The sequence below is a fragment of the Thunnus albacares genome, chromosome 10, assembly GCF_914725855.1.
Source record: "Thunnus albacares chromosome 10, fThuAlb1.1, whole genome shotgun sequence".
NCBI lineage: Eukaryota > Metazoa > Chordata > Actinopteri > Scombriformes > Scombridae > Thunnus > Thunnus albacares.
Window position 1 is genome coordinate 34,335,570 of NC_058115.1, and position 21,903 is coordinate 34,357,472.

Below are 21,903 nucleotides of genomic sequence, written 5' to 3' on the forward strand. Positions count from 1 at the left end.
TGAGCAGATATAACGCTTTCCTCTTCTTTTGTTGAGTGAGGAGAAGAAGCACAAGATCATCTGGATCACTGGAGGATGATGATGATCTCCGACCAGCATTCAGTGTCCTTGTCCACAGAAGCAGCTGTCTGTGAGCTGCAGTCCTGGGGAGCTGAGAGGACAGCGGCCAGACAAACTGCCTTCACCAGCCTGACTGACAGCAGAAATTTACAGAACCAACAACAGTTTGCATGTCGGCTCCACGGGAAGAAGTCCACAGTGTTTGTATTTATAAATACATGGTGATAATGCATATGATGATACATGATACATCAATGTATTGATTCATGGGCTTTATTTCTTCGCCCACTGTAGTGAGTGAGCCTACTTGTCTGCCTGCAGTGAAACAGGCAGCTCACAGACAGACGGGGAGCTGATCAATCAACGTAGATCCGGTAAATAAGTTCCAAACACATACAGCAGGATATTCAACACTCCACTTGGGCCTTTACAATCAACAGCTGTCTGTCCAGATTATGCTTCGTGATTGGTTGATGCTTTTATTTGCTGTGTGAAAACTCAGAAAAATCGACTGGTTTCAGAGTGAGTGTGGGCCCTTTAGTTTAGAGCTCTTGAATTGGTAAATAAGAAAGACCACGGTCAAATTTCAGAACTGAAATTGAAGGAACAAAAATTGACTGCATATTAAAACTTTTGAGAGAGGTTTGAATTCCAAAGGAAAATGCATTATGTGTTTTGTTATACTATTTTTATACCTGTTTTTTAATTAAACTTTTATAAGTGGTTTAAACATTTGTTTTTCATTTAACTTGTTATTTGCATTTAAAGTACTGTCTATGTGTGTGTCATATTTACATTTCATTAGGGTGTATTTTGAATGTAAAAAGTGAATAATAATGAAAGAAAACAATTCTTAGTGGGATTTAAAATGAGTGATTCACATATTCCTACTAAGTAGAGGGGCCATCATTTATTTATATTTGTTGAAAAGCTATGAATTTCATTTCTGTTATGCAAGTTATTACATCCAGCCACAGGTAAATGTGCCCATGTCCCGGACATGGGTCAGATGCTACAGTTATTTAATTTATTAATGTAATTGTCCAAATATGTTTTGTACATTTGACTAAACATGAAGGTCTAAATGTTTAAAAATGTCCTCCAGACTGCAAGGAATGTGGTGACATACAAAACCCATTATTAGTTATTTAACTTTGGTTTAAAAAGAATAAAATAGAAACATAGTATATTAAAAGCACAGGATGGTGTTGTAATTTGTCACTGACCACCAGAGGGTGCTAATATTCATCCTCATTTATCATCATATCTCTGTCAGTATTAGTATCAGAATTATCTTCATTAGTGTGAGCTTGTTAGAAATAACTGAGACAGAAATACTGATGATAATAAGTTGTAAAAAGGGGATTTGTGTTTCCATAGAAACAAAAACAAAGAGGAAGTACAAAATTGACTTGCAATTTTACAAAATAAAACATAATTCAACAGTAATGGTTATGGTGATGATAATAATACCAGTGGAATCAATTTATAACAAATATTTAAATTGATATTTAAACAGACACTGAAAGCAATGATACCTTTGTATCTGAAGCTGGTAAAAAAGCTTTTATGTTTTGGGCTCTTACCAGCTAGAATAAGTTACCTACAAATATCTGCTCTCTGTCATCATTTTGTTTGTTTAATAATATTTTGTTTTCTCATCTTAAAACAGATTGCCTGTGTTTTCAGTAATGCCATCACTGTTCCTTTATTTCCATTATTTCCTGTAATTTTGGACTGATCAATTTTTCCGCTTCTATAAGGTTGTAACATTTTTTGTTTTTGTTGTTTTTTGTGTTTATTTTATTTCATTCATTTATTTATTTTTCTACCTGTTATACAATTTCTTTGTTTGTTGTTTGTTGTGTCATTGTTGTATTATATATCATTGTGTCTTGTACCTTTTCCATTTGTTTTGTGAGTGTTGTTTGGGACCCCCTTGAAAATGAGATAATACATCTCAAGGGGTTTATATATATAATACATATTAGATATATAATAAAATTTCCAACATAAAACTTCTTTTTAATACAAACAAATATCCACATATCAGGATGAATTAACCAAAGGAATAAACAGTGACACCTGGTAGCTTTAATCAGACACCTGAGTGCTAATGGTGCAGAACTTAATAAAACTGTCAATGACCAACAGCTGTCAGACTGTTTGTGAGCTCAACACATTAAACTGACACTTGGTGTTGCTTACATTTACAAGCAGTGAGAGATCATGTTGGTACTAAATACCATCAGCTGTGTGATCCTGTACAGACTGAACTATCTGGTCAGCAGTGAGAAAGTTTCTCTAACAGGAGGAGACTCTTCCTCCTATAGACGACACACAGACATGGATGAAACAGACCAGTCATACCAGAACCCAAACCCAGGACACAAAGGCTGAGTGAATGGGGTGTTAAAGGTGTGAAGGTGGATCAGTGTGTCAGAGGAGACTCTGTAGAAGGACAGAGTGCCAGCAGGATAGTCCACATATACTGCCACTCTGTTAGAGACAGAGGAAGAGGTGGAGGAGGAGGAGGAGGGAATGGATGTTTCTCTGTTATTGTACCAGACAGAGTAACTACCATCACAGCAGAACAGACTCCAGGACTGATCATTCTTTCCAAACTCACAATCTTCACCGAGTCCTTTCCTTCTGATTCCTCTGTAAGTCACTGATATATCAACTCCTCCTCTCAACTCGACCTCCCAGTAACAGCGACCAGTCAGATCATTTCTACAAAGCAGCTGAGGACACCAGTCAAATCTGTCTGGATGATCAGGATATGACTGATCCTCCTCCACACGTGTCACCTTCCTGTTCTTGTCAGACAGCTTGAGTTGTGTGTATACTGTGTTTGGATCCAGTGTGAGTTGACAGAAATCTGATGGAGAGAACGGGACACAATACAGCTGCAGTTATTATTATTGATCTGTCATCTGTTCGATGATGACACCATCTTCATCCTCAGTAGGATGTGAATGAGTGATGTCACAATTTGAAGTTTGCTTTGTTTTCATGAGTGAAATAAAAAACACACTTACACTTCCTCAGACCTGGTGTCAACCATTGGACTCCAGAAGGCTGCAGCCTGAAAGAAGGAAGGGGGTCAGAGCAGCACGTTCTCTTTCAGCATGCAAACATGGACATTCAATTACTCTCATACACATACATTGTTCTCATCAACAAATCTGCTTATATTTCCAAATAGGACACTTATTTATAACGTGATGATAAACACACAGTCATGTACAGTACATCTACGCAGTAGCCCCTTTTACACAGCTTGCTGTGCCTTTATTCTGCCTCGCTGTTCTGTATTAAAGGTACAGGCACAGAATGGGGGGGCAGAGTTGCTCTGCCAATAAGCCGGCAACAGAGATAGTCCCAGCGCCAGAGACAGGGAGCTGACAGGGAGCTGACGCTGTTGTGAGCGTCAGCTCCCTGTCAGCTCCCTGTCTCAGCTGTCAGCTTTCATCATGCCTCCGAAACCAGAACACTGGCATACTATGTAAAACCACACATGGGGCATATTATGCTGGATTTGTTTGGTTCAGTGTAAAAAAGCAAAGGCAGCTTAATGACGGATCTTCTTTACAGCTATAATGTGGGATCTCTGTATGAAAGAGCCTAAAGATGTGCATACACTCTATAAGACTCAGCAATATATTGGTCCTGCAGCTCTCTCTGCTTTGCTGTTGCTAGACGACAAAGCTATCAATCAACTGTCCGCCAGTGAGCTACACATGACGACTATCATCAGCAGCTACATTCAGCTAATCAAAAACGTTCATTCATTCATTCAGCTAATCTTGATGTCAAATAATATCAACAATGACACTTTTCTTTTAAGTCTCATCAGTTTGTACTCTGAACAGATGACAGGACTTTTAAACAGATTCACACTAACATGAAAATGATTAACTGGCCTGTTTCTGTTTGCCTTTCCTGAACAATCTTTGGACTACTGATAAGTCATTTCTTCTCACACAGGTGTGGAACATTTGTGCATGATGGTTACAGCTGACAATTAGCTGCAGTCTTAAGTGTTTAAGGTGAGTTCATGGCAGCTTTCTGTTTTGTAATTTAGTGTCCACCTGTTTGTCCATACCTCAGATTGTCCAGTACCCAGTGTGGATCCTTCAGTCCAGCAGACAGCAGCTTCTCTCCTGAGACTCCTGGATGATTGTAGCTCAGGTCTAGCTCTCTCAGATGGGAGGGATTGGAGCTCAGAGCTGAGGCCAGAGAAGCACAGCCTTCCTCTGTGATCAGACATCCTGACAGCCTGACACACAAAACAACACACCAATGCGTTTCGAGTTAAACTTAACACTTTGAGTCACTACCTCTCAATTTTAAAAAAAGTCAAAGATTTCCTACATTTAAAATCCTAATGACAAGGAAATTCTGAAATACTGACATGAGAGAGGCTGTTTAAGTGTATGGTGTTTAGAGAAATTTCTCAAATCAGTTGAGACTCAAATCATGATCTGACCTTAGAGTTTTCAATGAACAATGTGGACTCTCCAGCCCAGCAGACAGCAGCTTCACTCCTGAATCCTGAAGGTTGTTGTTACTCAAATCCAGCTCTCTCAGACTAGAGGACTGGGAGCTGAGAACAGAGGAGAGAGCTTCACAGCTTTTCTCTGAGAGGTCACAGTAACTCAGTCTGAAAAGACAGTAATGAACAAGACATAACATTTGTGTTGACATAAGTCTTAACTTTGATTATATGTAATCTTTGCCAAGCACTGGCTACATGTTCTGAACAAGCCAGAGATGTGACAGTTAATCAATTAACCGGAATAAAAACTACGTCAGTAATGTAAAAGAACATGGTATCAAAACATAGATGAGTTTCTTAATTTCAGTCAAAGTTCATATATTTGTATTACACAGTACATGAAGCTTAAGTAGAGAAAAAGATGTTAGATTTTCTACACTGTGAAATTTAAAATACTGATGAGATTCTGTAAAACTGACATGACAGAGGCAGTTTAAACTGTATGGACCTTGTAGTTTAGAGAAATATCTCAAATCAGTTGAGCCAAACATGATCTGACCTGACAGTTTCCAGAGGACAGTGTGGACTCTCCAGTCCAGCAGACAGCAGCTTCACTCCTGAATCCTGCAGGTTATTGTTACTCAGCTCAAGCTCTCTCAGACTACAGGACTGGGAACTGAGAACCGAGGACAGAGCTTCACAGCTTCTCTCTGAGAGGTTACACAAACTCAGCCTGAAGAGACAATGTTAACAAAACATTTAATAAATTATTTATTTTTCTCCCATTTTAAATGCTCTCTTTAAAAGTATTTTCATTAAATCTAACTGTCTGTGTACTTACAAAGCTTTGTTGGAAGCTTTGACTACTGGCAGCAGCCTTAGAAGAGCCTCCTCTGAAGCAGAGTATTTCTTCAGGTCAAACACGTCCAGATCTTTTTCTGATGACAGTAGGATGAAGACCAGAGCTGACCACTGAGCAGGAGACAGTTTATCTGTGGAGAGACATCCTGATCTCAGGTACTGTTGGATCTGCTCCACTAGCGAACGATCATTCAGTTCACTCAGACAGTGGAACAGATTGATGCTGCTCTCTGCAGACAGATTCTCATTGATCTTCTCCTTGATGTACTGGACTGTTTCCTGATTGGTCTGTGAAATATGTCCTCTCTGTCTAAGCAGACCTCGTAGGAGAGTCTGATTGGTCTGCAGTGAAAGACCCAGGAGGAAGCGAAGGAACAAGTCAAGGTGTCCATTTGGACTCTGCAAGGCCTCGTCCACAGCACTCTTGTAGAAACTTGTCTCTGCAGATTTGTCTTTTCTTGATTCAGAGTTCTGAGATGTTTTTTGTTCTTCTGCCAGCAAATTGACTCCAGACTTGATGAATGTCAGATGGACATGAAGAGCAGCCAGAAACTCCTGGACACTCAGATGGACGAAGCAGAACACCTTGTCTTGGTACAGCCCCCTCTCCTCTTTAAAGACCTGTGTGAACACTCCTGAGCACACTGAGGCTGCTCTGATATCGATGCCACACTCTGTCAGGTCTGATTCATAGAAGATCAGGTTGCCTTTCTGCAGCTGCTCAAAAGCCAGTTTTCCCAGAGACTCAATCATCTTCCTGCTCTCTGGACTCCAGTGTGGATCTGTCTCAGCTCCTCCATCATATTTGACATTTTTCAGTTTGGACTGAACCACGAGGAAATGGATGTACATATCAGTCAGGGTTTTGGGCAGCTCTCCTCCCTCTCTGCTTTTCAACACATCCTCCAGAACTGTAGCAGTGATCCAGCAGAAGACTGGCATGTGGCACATGATGTGGAGGCTTCGAGATCTCTTGATGTGGGAGATGATAGTGCTGGCCTGCTCCTCATCTTTGAATCTCTTCCTGAAGTACTCCTCCTTCTGTGGGTCAGTGAACCCTCTGACCTCTGTCACCATGTCAACACACTCAGGAGGGATCTGATTGGCTGCTGCAGGGCGTGTGGTTATCCACAGGCGAGCAGAGGGAAGCAGTTTCCCCCTGATGAGGTTTGTCAGCAGCACATCTACTGAGGTGGACTCTGTAACATCAGTCAGGATCTCATTGTTGTGGAAGTCCAGAGGAAGTCGACATTCGTCCAGACCGTCAAAGATGAACACAACCTGGAACTCTTCAAACATGCAGATTCCTGCTTCTTTGGTTTCAGTAAAGAAGTGATGAACAAGTTCCACCAAGCTGTACTTTTTCTCTTTCAGCACATTCAGCTCTCTGAAAGTGAATGGAAATGTGAAGTGTATGTCCTGGTTGGCTTTGTCTTCAGCCCAGTCCAGAGTGAACTTCTGTGTTAAGACTGTTTTCCCAATGCCAGCCACTCCCTTTGTAATCACTGTTCTGATTGGTTCATCTCTTCCAGTTGAGGCTTTAAAGATGTCTTCTTGTCTGATTGTTGTTTCTGGTCTGTCTGGTTTCCAGGATGCTGTTTCAATCTGTCTGACCTCATGTTCATCATTGACCTCTGCAGTGCCTCCCTCTGTGATGTAGAGCTCTGTGTAGATCTGATTCAGAAGGGTTGGGTTTCCTGCTTTAGCAATCCCCTCAAACACACACTGGAACTTCTTCTTCAGGTTCGACTTGAGTGTATGTTGGCACAATGGAGCATGAGTTCCTTAAAGGAGAAAGAACAAATTAAATCAGTCAAAATAAAGATAAAGATTTCAACAATAAGTACATAAACATTTTCCTGCACCTCTTGAGACATCAGTAAATGTCCCATTTATCCAACATGTTAAATCTTTATAGAAATCCTCTTACTGCTCTGCAGACGGTCAGCCAGCTCCTTCTTCTTCATTCTCCTCAGGAACTGCAGTGTGATCTTCAGAAATGCCTCTCTGCTGCTCCTCCTCTTCTCTTTCTCCTCACCGTCCAACACCTCCTCATCCTCCCTCTGACTCTCTAGGCATTCTGGGTAATCTGAACTCAGAACCCTCCGCATCTTTTTCAGCTCATTCTTCACAAAAGTGACGATGTTCTCCTCCAGCCGCTGGAAAAGAATACTATATGAATGACACAATTAAACTAATTATGAAGCAAACATCAGATCCATGTTGGACAGACTGACAATCCACTCTGTGCCTTTACAACAATTGCATAAAGACACTGAAAATACTAAAACTATTAGGATGAACAAAAGATGCAAAATGAGCAAGCAAACAAGATTGTGCAAGCTGCACAAGGTCAAAAGGCTGTATGCTTTCCTGTCAGCCACACCACTAGGCTGCAGTACCTGACCTTAAAAGGAGAATCAACATCAATAATCAGAAACTGCACACACAATACAAAATGGCCAGTGTATCAAATTAAAGAATATAAATAAATATGAACAAAGGAATAGGCTCCTACAGAGATGATTGTGAACAGATGTAAAAGTTGTTATTGTACATGTACAGACCATAAATACGGAGTCCAGGTGTGTTTGATGCTGCTGGGCAGACTGACCACTGGGAACCTCTGAGCTCTCCTGGTCCACTCTGTGGAGGAATCATGAAGAATGGGCTCACATTATGTCTGTCCACACAGAGAAAAACACAACCTAAAGGTCCATCAAGTGATATTTGGATGTGAACAGAGAATCAGATGACTCCCTGTAGTGGTAAAGCTTTACTAGTCCTGCTGATCCCACTGAGAATCAACAGCTCAGTCTGTTTGTAGCTTTCAGCTCAGTGTTTTGCTTTTTCAGTCAGTTTGGTTTAGTCCCAACAGCTCTGAACAACCCTCCATACAGCTCTCCCTCTCTCACTGTACGCTGCTGTACAGTGCCATGGATCAAGGCAGCTAGAACCTCCAGCTGCTCCAGTGGAGCTGCTCAGTGTCTGCTTGTATCAGACTGGTTGAACTGGGCAGCTCACACTATGAAAATGACATTCAGGTGTGAGAAAGTAAGCAGGTGTCATGTCTGAGGCCTTGCCTGGAGCTGCGCCAGAGAGGAAACATCGAAAGCAGTGCAACAGGATGTGGAAGCAGGGCAAACTCGGAGGAGTGCAAGCTAGGCTAACTGTTAACCCATACAAACCAGAGCAAAATGGATTATATAATTTCCATCAGTGCTGGTCACTCGTTCACATGCAAGAGTTGTCTACATTGAACTGAGACATGTACTTTTCTCTCTAAATACGCTTTAATGCACTGTGCTTTTAACTGCTCGTTCTTTTCTTGTTTTGTTTTTTTCTCTTGGGATTATATGTTTTTTCACGTTTTAAAGGGAATTTTAGATATACAGTATATCTTCATCCTTTCTGTTGTTGTTGCATTGCTGTGGGCTGGGAGGAACATTTCGGTTTTTTGTGTATGCAAATACACAAGAAAATGACAAACCAAATATTGAATCTTGAATCTTGAGCAGGTTGAGGAGTATTTAGGAAGACACAATTTGTTGTATAAGTGTAAGAAAGGCTCATAGGACAGGACTTTATGCTTCCTGGGGGCCATGAAGTTTCTGCTCCTGATAGTATCGTCAGTCCCGACAGAGCACCAGTGAAGTCACTGCAGAAATTACTAGCTGTAGGTTTACACCTGCATCCCCAGTTTGAGAGACTGAAAAAATACTCCATACATGTGTGTCTTTGAATTAAAGTAAGTGTGATATCACGAGTAGTTATGGATATGGTGATAATGTTACATCATATCACTTAGTTGTTCAGTTATATGGCATCAGCTTGTTCTACAGGGATAGCTAATTATATTTTTACTTTTTATCTCGACATCACTGTTCTTCATCTTGTATTCAAGCTTCCCATTTCTGTTTAGTCACCTTAAGGAATGTCATCATGTAAATAGATTAAGTATTCCTGTCTATGGAGTTTCTGGAGAATGTAGGCAGCTACAGTATATTGCACATGGTTAGCTAACTACATGTGGGTAATCCTGTAGCTTCTGTCAATTTGATGGCAAGTTTCCATGGTCTGTAGTTGTTGCATTTTAAGCCCAGGAGAGGGCAGCAAACACCACACAATGATGACAAACCAAATCAATGTTGTTCTAAAGCTAAAGGAGACCAGTGAAACTAGTATTGAGCAGTAGATAATTGCCATTAATGCTGTTAATTTACATCTATTTGGATTAATTATATACTTAAGTTTATACACCTGTGTTTGATATTAAGGGCTGAATTACAGTGAATCATTTGTACCTGAGTTTCCTTTTATTCTTATTTCTCAGAACCATGCACACAGTCATATCATTTCTGTCTACAAACATAGCTCTGTCTACTGTGCTGCACTATTGAAATTTGCTGAATAAATCATTGGAAGGAAGATACAACTGTCTGAGTATCGTGTCCTGACCCACACCCAGGAGTGAATGCCATTTCATTACCTAACAATACAGTCCTTCACAGATCCTCCGATACAATAAGCTTCAGTCTGGCTTTACAACAGCATACTCTGCTGACACCTGTCATGTTCATTTGTTTGATTTTGTTAGACAAAACCTTGATGGAGGAAATTATGTTGACTTGAGGAAAGTTGTTGACACTGTGAATCATTCTACAAGGTTTCTTACTACTGTAGGTTTATAATGAAATCTGCAATTCCATTTTTACCTCAGCCATCAAATTGTCTTTGTTGTACTTTGTGTTTAGATGTGGGTGTTTATTATTTAATTTAATTTGTAGCAACTTAGTTTTATGTTGTATGTCTTGTGTTTTGTCTTTTAACCTCTTAGGACCATGTTGGAAGTAAGTGTTTTCACTTTAACATGTTTTTTATGTCTGTAATATATAAATAAAATCATATAATATCTCTTTTCATATGAACAACTGAGTGCAACACCATTAATGTCTTCCAGGAGAGATTGTCTGAACATGTGATTTTTTATCTCCATATTTAAATGATTATGTCTCCTCCCCCTCTATGACAGACGGCCTTTTTAATGACGTGGTCAGACAACATGTCGTACAAACCAGTTCTTTTCTAGCATAACCCGACATTTACTGTCTGTTACAGCTTACATCTGATCAGCATATGGACGTCCTCCTTTAAAATCAAGGAAATCCTCCTTCGACTGATTGCTCTTAAAGGACAGACAGCTGGGTTCAGGTCCAGAAGTTTCTGGTCTCTGCTGCTGGATCCTGAAACAACAACAGCTCTGATAATGTGCATGTTGGATAGAAATTAAACATCTGTTTCCTTCGATAAGATGTTGTTGTTGGAAAATTTTCTTTAAAATATTTAGTAACATTGCTGACATTATAAACTAATCAGATGTTGACTTACTCTTTCTTTGAAGAAGATGGTCTTATAAGATATCCATGTTCATCTATGAGCCTCATGGACAAACAGTTGGGTTCAGGTTCATGTTCAGGTCCAGGTCCAGCAGAGTCTGGTCTGTGCTTCTTCTTTGTTCTTCAACACAACACACACAGAGCTTTGAGTGTGAATAATGATGGTGGAGTGATGTGAGTGGAGAACAGTCATGGACAGTTAGAGATTCTCATCTCACTTCTGAGCTTTGGTCTGGCTGTCATGTTCCCCAAACAGAGAGCTTTCAGAGGGAGCTACTCCCTCCTCTCTGTACTCACACTGATCCATAGCAGAGAAACACCTTCACACAAACACAACAACACATTATTTTACATCAATCCTTTCAGTCACATGACAAACACACAGAGCTGTATCTAATATCATCCACCCCTTCATACACCCAACAGTGTGATCTAATAATCTTGTGGTAATTAATACTTTGTGTTTTCCCAGGTGACTGTCAGAGTATGAGAGAACTGTGAGGGATTCAGATGGATTGAAACCAAAGAGGGTTTGCTGATGGGAGTCAGACTGTTAAAGAATGAAAATATTTGTTGAAATAATATGAAAATATGAGGCTCTAATTGACTAAAACAAAGCAGAACTCTCTTGGCTGCTGTTTATCCACACATGTCTGTATAGAAAATAAAATCATCTTTAGCTACAAACAACAAGTACAGAGGATCTGTAGAGATACAATTGAGACTGATTTATTTCACCTCACAGCTTTAATATTATTCAGTTCTGAAGAAAGATTCTCCACACTCACAGCTCATCTAAACTCATACTTCACCTGACCATCTAATACACACTACACACTGGGAAGAGTGACCTCAAGTTACCTGAAGCATTTGTGCACTTTATACTGATTTATTTACATCCAGAACACAAGCTAGTACATGTACACACACCACAGGCCAGTGGTGGAAAGTAATTAAGTACATGCACTCAGGTACTCTGCTTTAGTACAGTTTTGAGGTATTTGTACTTTACTTGATACTTTTACTCCACAAAAGTACAATATTGTACTTTTTACATTTATCTGACAGTCATAGTTTCTGGTTACTGACTCAGTCTATAAAATATAATGCATTATAGATTGACTTACCCTGAAGTATATGAAGCAGTAAATATCAGCTCCACGTCAACTAAATACAACATTACAGTAATGATTACATGTAAATGCATCAGTAATAATCATCAATAATAATAATAATAATACAATGAAGTTTTTAAAACTGTCATTAGTAAATGAGTTATTGTGTTTTCTACTTAAATGTAATATGACAAAAACAGATTTGCTATTTAAACCAGTTTTTTAATGTACTAACTACTTGAAATGACTTAATACTTTATGATAGATAACAAAGCTAGTAATACTAGCTAGTGGTAAAGTATTTGTATGTTTACCACATAGAGTACTGGGCTTTACTGTCTTTCTGTATGATTTATGGTTGGTTCTAGCAGCTTTATAGTAGGATATTAACTGGCAGTTAAAAAATAGAATGAATATACTTTTTTACAATCATGCAGAGAAAGTAGGATCATGGCCTACCAATAGCACAAGACTGTACTTCAGTGACTGGAAACGTGGTACTTAGCTAAAGCTAATTAGCAGCAAGAAACCCCCCCCCTTCTCCACAGACAACTACCATGAACTTCTGTAGAGGATTGCAGTGCTGGAAACAAAAGTCCACCAATTAGAATGTGGAGTTAGTGACACCAGTGACCACAGTCCAATGCACTGCCGGAGCAGGCGACATAGAATCAAATTTAAAACTGCTGGCATAAATATGTTATGATCATTATTTACCATGGTGGTAATTACTCCCAATTACGCCAATTGGAGGTCATTTAAATTAATGTTGAGTCGTGTGTACATAAGCAAAGACAGTGTTGGACTCCGTAGTTTTCTCTGGGACACTGCCTAATCTGACCAGTGATGACATGTATAGCCGCATGTCACAATTCAACTGCTGGCTGTCGAGGTGGTGTCCAGCAAATGATGTGGGCTTCATAGACAACTGGCGGACTTTCTGTGGAAGACCTGGTCTGATTAGGAGAGACGGCATACATCCCACTTTGGATGGAGCTGCTCTCATATCTAGAAATATTGCTCAGCTTATCAGTAGACCAAAACCATGACCACCAAGAGTTGAGACCAGGAGGCAGAGCTGCAATCCTGCACACTTCTCTACACTTCCATTAGAGCAGTTACCCACCCAAAACCACATAGAGACCGCATCTGTCCCCAAAACTACATAGAGACTGTGTCTGTCCCTCGACCACTTAAATCAATTAAATCTAAACAGAAGAGGATTTATTCATAAAAATCTAATAAAAATTAACACCACCTCTTCAATAGTACAACAAAATAGGATAATTAAATGTGGACTCTTAAACATTAGATCACTATCATCTAAAGCTGTATTAATAAATGATCTAATCTCAGATAATCATATTGATTTATTTTGTCTTACTGAAACCCGGCTATGTCATTAATACTCACATTCCTCCAGACACCTGCCGAGGAGGTGGAGTTGCAGCCATTTTCAACTCAAGCCTAATCATCAACCATAGACCTATATTGAATTATAACTCATTAGAAAGCCTTGTTCTTAGTCTCTCTCACCCAACCTGGAAAACTTTACAGCCAGTTCTATGAATCTATGAGCTTCTTTCATGATAAAATAATATCTATTAGAGACAAAATTCATCACCTCCTGCCCTCAACAGGCACCGATTTATCCCAAAACACAGGCACCTTAGAAACAGCTGTAAAACCTTATACATATTTAGACTGTTTTTCTCCAATTGACCTTACTGAAGTAACTTCAATGATTTCTTCATCTAAACCATCAACCTGTCTGTTACAGCTTACATCTGATCAGCAGATGGACGTCCCTCTTTAAAATCAAGGAAGTCCTCCTTCGACTGGTCGCTCTTAAAGGACAGACAGCTGGGTTCGGGTCCAGCAGAGTCTGGTCTCTGCTGCTGGATTCTGAAACAACAACAGCTCTGATAAATGTGCATGTTGGATAGACTGTTCAGTCTTTGCAGATTTACATTCTTACCTTCTATGAGAGTTTCTCCTTTGATAAGTTGTTGTTGGAAAATTTCCTTAAAAATATTTAGAAATACTGCCAACATGATAAACTATCAGGTCATCAAATGTTGACTCACTCTTTCTTTGAAGAAGATTGTCTTTTAAGATATCCATGCTCATCTATGAGCCTCATGGACAAACAGCTGGGATCAGGTTCAGGTTCATGTTCAGGTCCAGGTCCAGCAGAGTCTGGTCTGTGCTTCTTCTTTTTTCTTCAACACAACACATACAGAGCTTTGAGTGTGAATAATGATGGTGGAGTGATGTGAGTGGAGAACAGTGATGGACAGTTAGAGATCCTCATCTCACCTCTGAGCTTTGGTCTGGCTGTCATGTTCCCCACACAGAGAGCTTTTAGAGGGAGGGACTCCCTCCTCTCTGTCCTCACACTGATCCATAGCAGAGAAACACCTTCACACAAACACAACAACACATTATTTCTCAAGGAAGTGAAAAGTGAAAAGTGAAAAGTGAAAACACACAGAGCTCTGACTGGAGGAAAGCAGCTCATCCACTTCAATACTAAATACACTCATCTGACAGTTCCCATGTTGTTGGCACTTTGAGCTGCAGTGTCATATCTAACAAATCACTTTCACAATGCTCACAATGGACCTTATGCAAGAAGTACTCGTACCAACAGATTTGTTCTTCAGTGACACGTACGAGTGATTTAAGAGAATTTGTGGCTTCACCGATTGTCTGAGACTTCTCTCTGAGGTACGAATGAAATTGACGAGTTCAGAGCTGTCGTACGAGTCCGAAACAGACAGTCTGATTTTCTTCACAGTTTAAATATGATACAGAAACCAAGTGAAAATAAAATATAAAGGTTTATATATTACAGAAGTTTAGGAGAAGAGAATGAAAATGTTTTTGCAGGAAGCTTTTGGATGGTTTGAAGACTAGAGGGACACACTTCATATTGCTTTTTCTTTGGCTTTCTTTGGGGATCAGATCACTTTTCACTTCTATTTGACAGACTTTGAAAAGCTCTTCAACATTTGAAATATTCCTCTTTTTCCAAGTCTACTATATCCAGTCAGAGCATGCAGTGGCAGCTCGTCCAATAATCCAAAATCAATCATGTTACCTGGACAGATGCTGCTGAATTCACATCCACATCAGCTCACAGAGACTTTCTACCTTCATCTGTAGAGGAAACACAGAGAGAACAGCTGAAAGCATCAGTCCAATCATTGATCAGCAACTGAACATTGATCATCACTCATTCATCCTTTACATCATTTTTGCTGGAAACATCCTAAATATCAGCTGCTTCTCCTCTGATTGGCTGGTTCATATCAGCTGAATCTCTTTGGGTTTTTGGACTAAACAAGCAGTTAGAAAACATGACGTCATTAAACATCTTGTATTCAAACCCCAAAATTTTCAGTTTACTATCATATAAGACCAAGAAAAGTAGCAAATTCTCACATTTGAGAAGCTGGAAACATCAAATATTTGTATAAGAAGCTTAAATATTTGACAGTGTAATGTGGAGCGCTGTCTGTGATGATAGCGCTGCTGAATGTGCACAACTGACCCAATGACCCAAACACCTGGCTTTCATTTTAAATGTCAGAAGGATAAAGATTTATAGAATCATTTACAGTAACATCAGACTCTGACTGATCATTTAATAATATGAAGTTTCAGTTTGTACAGATGGGCACACAGGCTGCCATGATGGACAACAAACATTATCAGCCTAAATCCAAAGTCCTGAAAGGCAAATGGTAACCAGAGCGCACACACAGACACACCGAGCTGTATTCAACTCAACTAACAAGGTTCAACTTCAGTTTGAATAGTTAGATTGGCTCTGAGGATGACAGGAAGCGCAGCGTCCTGGCTTTAACCATTACGCATGGGTGACAGGTATGTTACAGTCATTTTAAACCTCTTTTCATCAGCTGACATCATTTATTATTAAACTATAGAAGCTCATAAAAAACATTTTTTACATATTTTTATCCCGAATTTCTCCTGCAGTAGGAATTTACATCCTTCGTTGTCTTGTTTGAAACTAAGCAGATGACATGAAAAATCTGTTATTAATAAAGTCTAATTAGTCCAATAGACAAGAAAACACATCAATAATACTCTTAAATATTTTACAAAAACTAAAAGGACCTTTTTTAATAATTAATTATATCCTACATAGGTGATTTGTGTATCAGAATATTTTCATGGATTCAGGGAGGAAAATAGTGGATTTACTGGAGAGGAGGGAAACTATTGATCTCATTTATATGTATAGATAGACTCATTGATTTTTAATGGAAGATTTCTCTCATCTGAATTTAGACTTTTTCTCTTTTATTCTGGTGCAGCAGCTGCAACTGAAAGTGTGCATTAGGTTATGGAGATGTTGTGTATCTCTGTTATGTTATTAATTATTCATGACAGCTTGGCAGTTCCAAAAGGCTCAATACGTTCAGTGCAGCATTTTTCAATATTCATGGGTCACCAAGTCAGGTCTCCTCAGCTTTTTACCTTCAAGTCTCCAGTAAGTCGAGTCTCAAGTCTCCAGCTCTGCTTGATTCAGTCAGAACTGCTTTCATCCAGATGATGAAACTTGTCAAAGTCTGAAGAGAGTTTTGTGCATCAAACTTTGAGATGAATGTTTGAATGTATGAACACATGAAAAGACTTTCAGTGTGACAGAGAGAGACTCACTTCCTGTGTTGGATCTCTGAACTCTACACAACATCAACCTGAGCTTTCACTCCAGTTCTTGGACTTCCTGCATGTTTCACCAGCTGAATGAGTTCAAGCTTCTTTCCATCTGCAATAAGACTAATTACTGAGGACATTCAGTCTGAAGAAAGATACTCCAAGCTCACAGCTCCTCTGAATTCATAGTACTTCTCCTGACCCCCTAATACACACTACACACTGGGAGGAACCACCTCAAGTTACCTGAAGCACTTTATACTGACTTATTTACATCCACAGCACAACTTTGTCATATTAGCACGACTGTTACAGACACAATTAAGTTAAAAAAAAGTCATCAGTAAATTGTTCACTGTGCTTTCTACATTAATAGTAACATAACAACTTTTTTACAATCATACAGAGAAAGTGGGATCATTTGTCAGCCCTGAGTAGTGTCTGCAGGCTTCCTTTCAGGCTGCAGCCCCAACAATCTCTAGTAATAAGAAGGGCAGCATGTATGAAGCCTGAGAGGCCAAACTCAGGGCAGAACAGTCTGCAGAGCCTCGCTGAGCTTCTTGCTGTGAGTGAACTGTAATAAATGAAGGATCTTGTGATACAACATCTGTATATATCATCGATCATCACTCTCATCAGAACGATATTCTTACATTAATCAGCACACTTATTCATCCAGTTCAGACATGACTGTTAACTCTCATCTCATCTGTCTCAGGGACAGAAAGTGGATTACTACGCACAGATGTAGAAATTAAAATCACAGGGGGGATGGAAACTATATAAAGTTGATTAACATGCCACAACTTTGTGGGTTTGTGAGGTGTGTGGTTGGTGATAAGACAGCGAAGAGATAGTGAGATATATTGAGTGATTGTCTTTGTGAGTGATAGTGTGTGTTTCTGAGAGAGGCTGGCATTGTAGGTTTGTTGTGTTTGTTTGTCTCTGGTTGTGTGGTTTGTGTATTTGTCATTTTGCTTGTGTATTTCACTGTAATTGTTTGTGTGTGAAGAGCTGAGGGTAAGAAGGTAGACAGAGGTAGGAGTAGAAACAATATTGTACATTGTTCACAACCAAATCAGTTGGCAGTTATGCCTAGAGTAAAGCTACTGAAGACCAGCAAAATCACTGTTTCTTTCATTTATCCTTTCAGAATAAAACCATCCCTCTTTTTTAAAAAATATGTTCATCATGAGTCTAGTGTGATTTGTGGGTACAACACAGGCGCAAAAGAAACAAGGCGGAGCACTTTCGAAAGGTTGTGTCAAGTGCAGAGGAAGCAAACTCCATCTGGAGGAGTTTCACTTCAGTACTTTTGGTGGACATTGTTGGGTGGAAAAACATCAAAGTGCCATCTCACTGGGTGCTATTGGCTTGGCATGTAGGAGGACATTCGCAATTCAGTGAGTTGGCATCTTCAAAATATTGAGGTGGAATACAATTTAACAACTGTACAGAGGACATTACACAAAAAGTGTAAAAGCTTTTACTGTATGCTAAAGAGCCTACCACTAGTTCTCAATATGGGGATTAATTTGCACACATTTGTCATAAGTTTGAAATGATGTTTGTCTGTTTAGATTGCTCAGTATCCAAGAGAGCCAATATCAAAGAAAAGAGGAAGGATAGGCCAATACAGGTAAAGGAATTAATGGCATCAACAGTGATACAGTGATAGGCTACTGTAATGCTCATGTCTCTCTTTTTTCCTTTTTTTCCCTAGGTAACAGAGTTCCATAACAGAGTAATGGATCTGGTGGGTAAACTCATGCAGACACATGGTGGCAACCAGTACATGTGTGTCATGGTTGACTATTTCTCCAAATGGGCAGAGGGCTACCCACTAAAGGACAAAACAGCAGATGAGGTGACCAGTATTCTTGATTCCTTTTACAAATACACTTGAAAGACTGCTAACAGACCAGGGCTCAGAGTTCTGCAACAGGGTACAATAATGAGTCATTATGAATCCCCAATATGTAATGTTTCTGTGCTGACTTCTTCCATTCTTGTCCAACTAATCATTTCAAGGTCAACTATGGTCTGTATGAGAGGCTGGGCATCAAGAGAAGCCAAACTATGTTTTCTACATTTTAACTGTGTGGCAGGTAATGGAAGAAACCTGGTGCATATTGAGGAAATCCCTGAAGGGCTGAAGAGGCAGAGTGAGACCTACACAAAGCTCATGGTAAACATCAAAAAAAGCCAAGACAAAGTCCACGAACGGAGAGACAAAAAGGGCCAAGAGGACAAATTTACAGTGGGGGATCTTTACAGTGATGGCTGCACAAACATCCACAGAAGGACCAACATGTGACAGGCCATTCACATGCCAGAAGGTCCCAGAACCTTCAAATGACGCAGAAATTAATAAGCAAACTTCGAAAATGTACACCCTAAATAATGCATTTCACAAATAACTGACATTGATATTTTTACAATAGGCCTAATCAGAGACATAAGGGCAGCGAAGAGGAAGGAGACTCTATGGTCCAGGAATGGGCCATACAAGGTGTATGCTGAGAACCAGATGGACCTGGCCCCAGGACAGGAGTTGGATAGTAAGGTACTTTCTATTTTAAAATATATTATTGGTCTGATATTTCCCTTTTTAGATTGTTAGAACAACAATGGATCACAAGTCACTCTTGTACTTTGTGAAGATTGTGAATGCCTACCTGTCGGCCGTGGGGAGGAGAACGGGGACAGGCATTATCGATGCCTACACCATAACTGCGGTCTGGCATGGGCACAGAAAGGTTTTAGATGGGAGTAGGACGTTTTATCTAATGTAGTGATATCTCATAAATTAGGATGTGTGTATTTTATTTATATATTTTGGTAATTTCATTTTATTTGTTTAAGTTGGACCTTTCCAGATGTGATGTGGCAGCAGGCACGGTTTGTCATAACAGACACTGGACACTCATTGTAAGTAATCCTAAGTGCTAACAGATTTAGATGCAACAATGGGATCATCTGGTGTATGAGGGTTTGACTATCATTTTTAATTGCATTTCCATAGATCACGTATCTTAAGGAGATGAGGTCCTTGTTTGTGGATCCATTTGGGGCCACTGAACAGCAACTAAAACACTGTGTGGCCAGGTTGTGGCTGGACACAGCAATGTCCTTGCTGAATGACACAGGTATGCAGTACTCTACCAGGTATGCGTAAATGTTGTGTCTGTATTGGCATTTGACTCCATTAATGCCTGTATTTTCACAGATGACCTTTCCCGGTTGTGTAGAGCTTGTGGGGAAGAGATAGGGGTTGACATAGATGACATAGCGGGGCATAGATTAATGGGTGAGAGGAGTAAATGAACTCCAAACTGCCGTTTGCCTGGACAACTGGGATCTGCCTTGGAAAGGTTACCTCAACATCACTGAGTGAACTCTTGCAATCACACAGCTATTGAGTGTGTATAGCTTTATTCACCTAATTTGCATATCTTTGCCCCTTCTCAGGACAGTGGTGCAGCTGAAGGAACACAAGAACACACTGACTCCACACAGATAGGACCACAGCTAAGATTTAAACCCAGCATCTGACACACATTGTCACACAATTTTAATTGATTAATTAATAATATATTGAGGTTTTGACTGCTTCATTGTACATACTTATCAAGATGAGAGACCTGAACCTGACAAAATGTTTGACAATGATCTAAAATCAAATCTGTTTTTTTCTTTTTCCCTTTCAGATTGAGTGCACCACCTGTGCTCTGTGGTACCACACGGTCTATGTGCACCATCCCTCCACAGAGGGAGACTATTTTTGCAGAGCATGCACATAAAATTCTTAATGACAAATCATTATTGTTGTCCTTCCTTCAGTCACCGTAATGGGTAACTACTACTACTATGTGAGAAGACATGAAACTTGCATTGCATATTGACCTTGACTTTGTCAACAGTGTTAACATATTATATATAAATAATTTTTTAATTTTTTTTTAATAAAAGGGCTGGCGTGTTGCCTTTGCTGTTAGGTGAGTCTCACTGCTGCAAGATAGAGAGGGCAGCCAGTATTGTTAGAATACATTGTAAAGCTATATATATAGCCACAATAATATCACAGTTCACTCACATTTTGGATTAAATTATTATTGTGAAGCTTTTATCTTACTGTCTCCTCTTCTTCCTCGCTTTCTCCGTGGTTTAACGTTACTTGGGAAGGCATAAGTAGAAACCATATAGGCTAGTTGAAGCGATCTGCTGTTGACTCCAGCGTGAGTTGTTTTTATGTGACCAGATAGCGAATGGTGTTTTCATAGTGGAGAGATCAACTATTTTCTTTTTTTTCTACTGTGACGTATCAAAAGACGCCGACAAATTAATGTGATAGAGTAGTGAAGTGACCGGATTGTTTATTTCCTGGTTAGTTGACAAGGGGTCCTGAAAAGCCACGCATATGAAAAACCTGCCTCTATCAACAGTTAATTCAACCACCCGGCCCAATTTAACCCCTTCCTCCACCACTGCCACAGACAGTCTGTATATTGTATATTAAGATATTTTTACGTCTATGTTTGTACTTTTTATGGACTGTAACTCTATTTTTACTCAGCATGTGACCCATATGTGTTCTCTGTGTTTCCTCTTCTTGTAAACAACAAATAAAGTTATTTGAACTTGAAGCTGTCACTAATACAGACAGAGCAGATTGTTTTTTTTCTCCACAAAGAAGACACATGTTGGAAGTTATTGATCTATGAACACTGACTCAGTACTGTCAGCTGTTATTGGACACTTTGAACAGTGACACTAAAATGGAAACTTCAACCGTGTTGATTGTTAGTAGAGTTCTGAACAACAGATTTCTGCTGTTTCTACTGGAACTAAACTAACAAGATGAACAAAGAGTCATTCAAGAGTCAAACAGTGAAAACTGTCACAATACAAACAGAATAAAGTTACAATAAATACCTTTAGACGGAGAAAAGAAGCTGCAACACGACGAGAATGGAATGAGGAAGTAAACTTCAACAGGAAATAACCAGAGAGAGAGAGAGAGAGAGAGAGAGAGAGAGAGAGAGAGAGAGAGAGAGAGAGAGAGAGAGAGAGAGAGAGAGAGAGAGAGAGAGAGAGAGAGAGAGAGAGAGAGAGAGGGAGGATGTGCCGTCTCTGGTGGTACAAACACAAACTGCAGGATGTCAGTTTCACTAACAGATCAAAAGCTGTTTTTTAAAGTTTTTACATCATAAAATATCAACAGTTACAGATAACTGTCAGAGTCTGCTCTCCCCCTCACCTGTTGCTGTGGGAATTATCC

The 21,903-nt window shown here is 39.6% G+C and overlaps 1 protein-coding gene across 2 annotated transcripts; it reads right to left on the reverse strand.

The window, feature by feature from the left end:
• Nucleotides 1-2,064: 2,064 nt before the first annotated feature.
• On the reverse strand, nucleotides 2,065-21,652 carry LOC122990044 (NLR family CARD domain-containing protein 3-like). Of its 2 annotated transcripts, XM_044363166.1 has the most exons (16): nucleotides 21,558-21,652; nucleotides 15,037-15,095; nucleotides 14,253-14,354; nucleotides 14,021-14,155; nucleotides 13,719-13,838; nucleotides 11,037-11,138; nucleotides 10,811-10,939; nucleotides 10,546-10,665; nucleotides 7,990-8,068; nucleotides 7,353-7,581; nucleotides 5,403-7,206; nucleotides 5,121-5,294; nucleotides 4,553-4,726; nucleotides 4,169-4,342; nucleotides 3,102-3,148; nucleotides 2,065-2,941 (listed from the first exon to the last, which is right to left on the reverse strand). In XM_044363166.1, the coding sequence occupies exons 3-16, from the start codon at nucleotides 14,339-14,341 to the stop codon at nucleotides 2,388-2,390; spliced, it is 3,930 nt and encodes a 1,309-aa protein (XP_044219101.1). In that variant the 5' UTR covers nucleotides 14,342-14,354; nucleotides 15,037-15,095; nucleotides 21,558-21,652; the 3' UTR covers nucleotides 2,065-2,387. The 2 variants fall into 2 exon arrangements, with proteins under 2 accessions (XP_044219101.1, XP_044219102.1); XM_044363167.1 differs by lacking the exons at nucleotides 10,546-10,665; nucleotides 10,811-10,939; nucleotides 11,037-11,138 and having other exon boundaries at nucleotides 21,558-21,648.
• Nucleotides 21,653-21,903: the final 251 nt, after the last annotated feature.

Excerpts from the sequence above, each read along its gene's own strand:
- LOC122990044 (XM_044363166.1), bottom strand. The coding sequence starts at position 14,341 with ATGGATCAGTGTGAGGACAGAGAGGAGGGAGTCCCTCCCTCTAAAAGC. Across the intron at positions 10,666-10,810 it reads CCATCTTCTTCAAAGAAAGA|GATCCAGCAGCAGAGACCAG; the intron begins GTAAGTCAACAT and ends TTGTTGTTTCAG. Across the intron at positions 8,069-10,545 it reads CGTCCATATGCTGATCAGAT|AGTGGACCAGGAGAGCTCAG; the intron begins GTAAGCTGTAAC and ends ATTCCTCCACAG.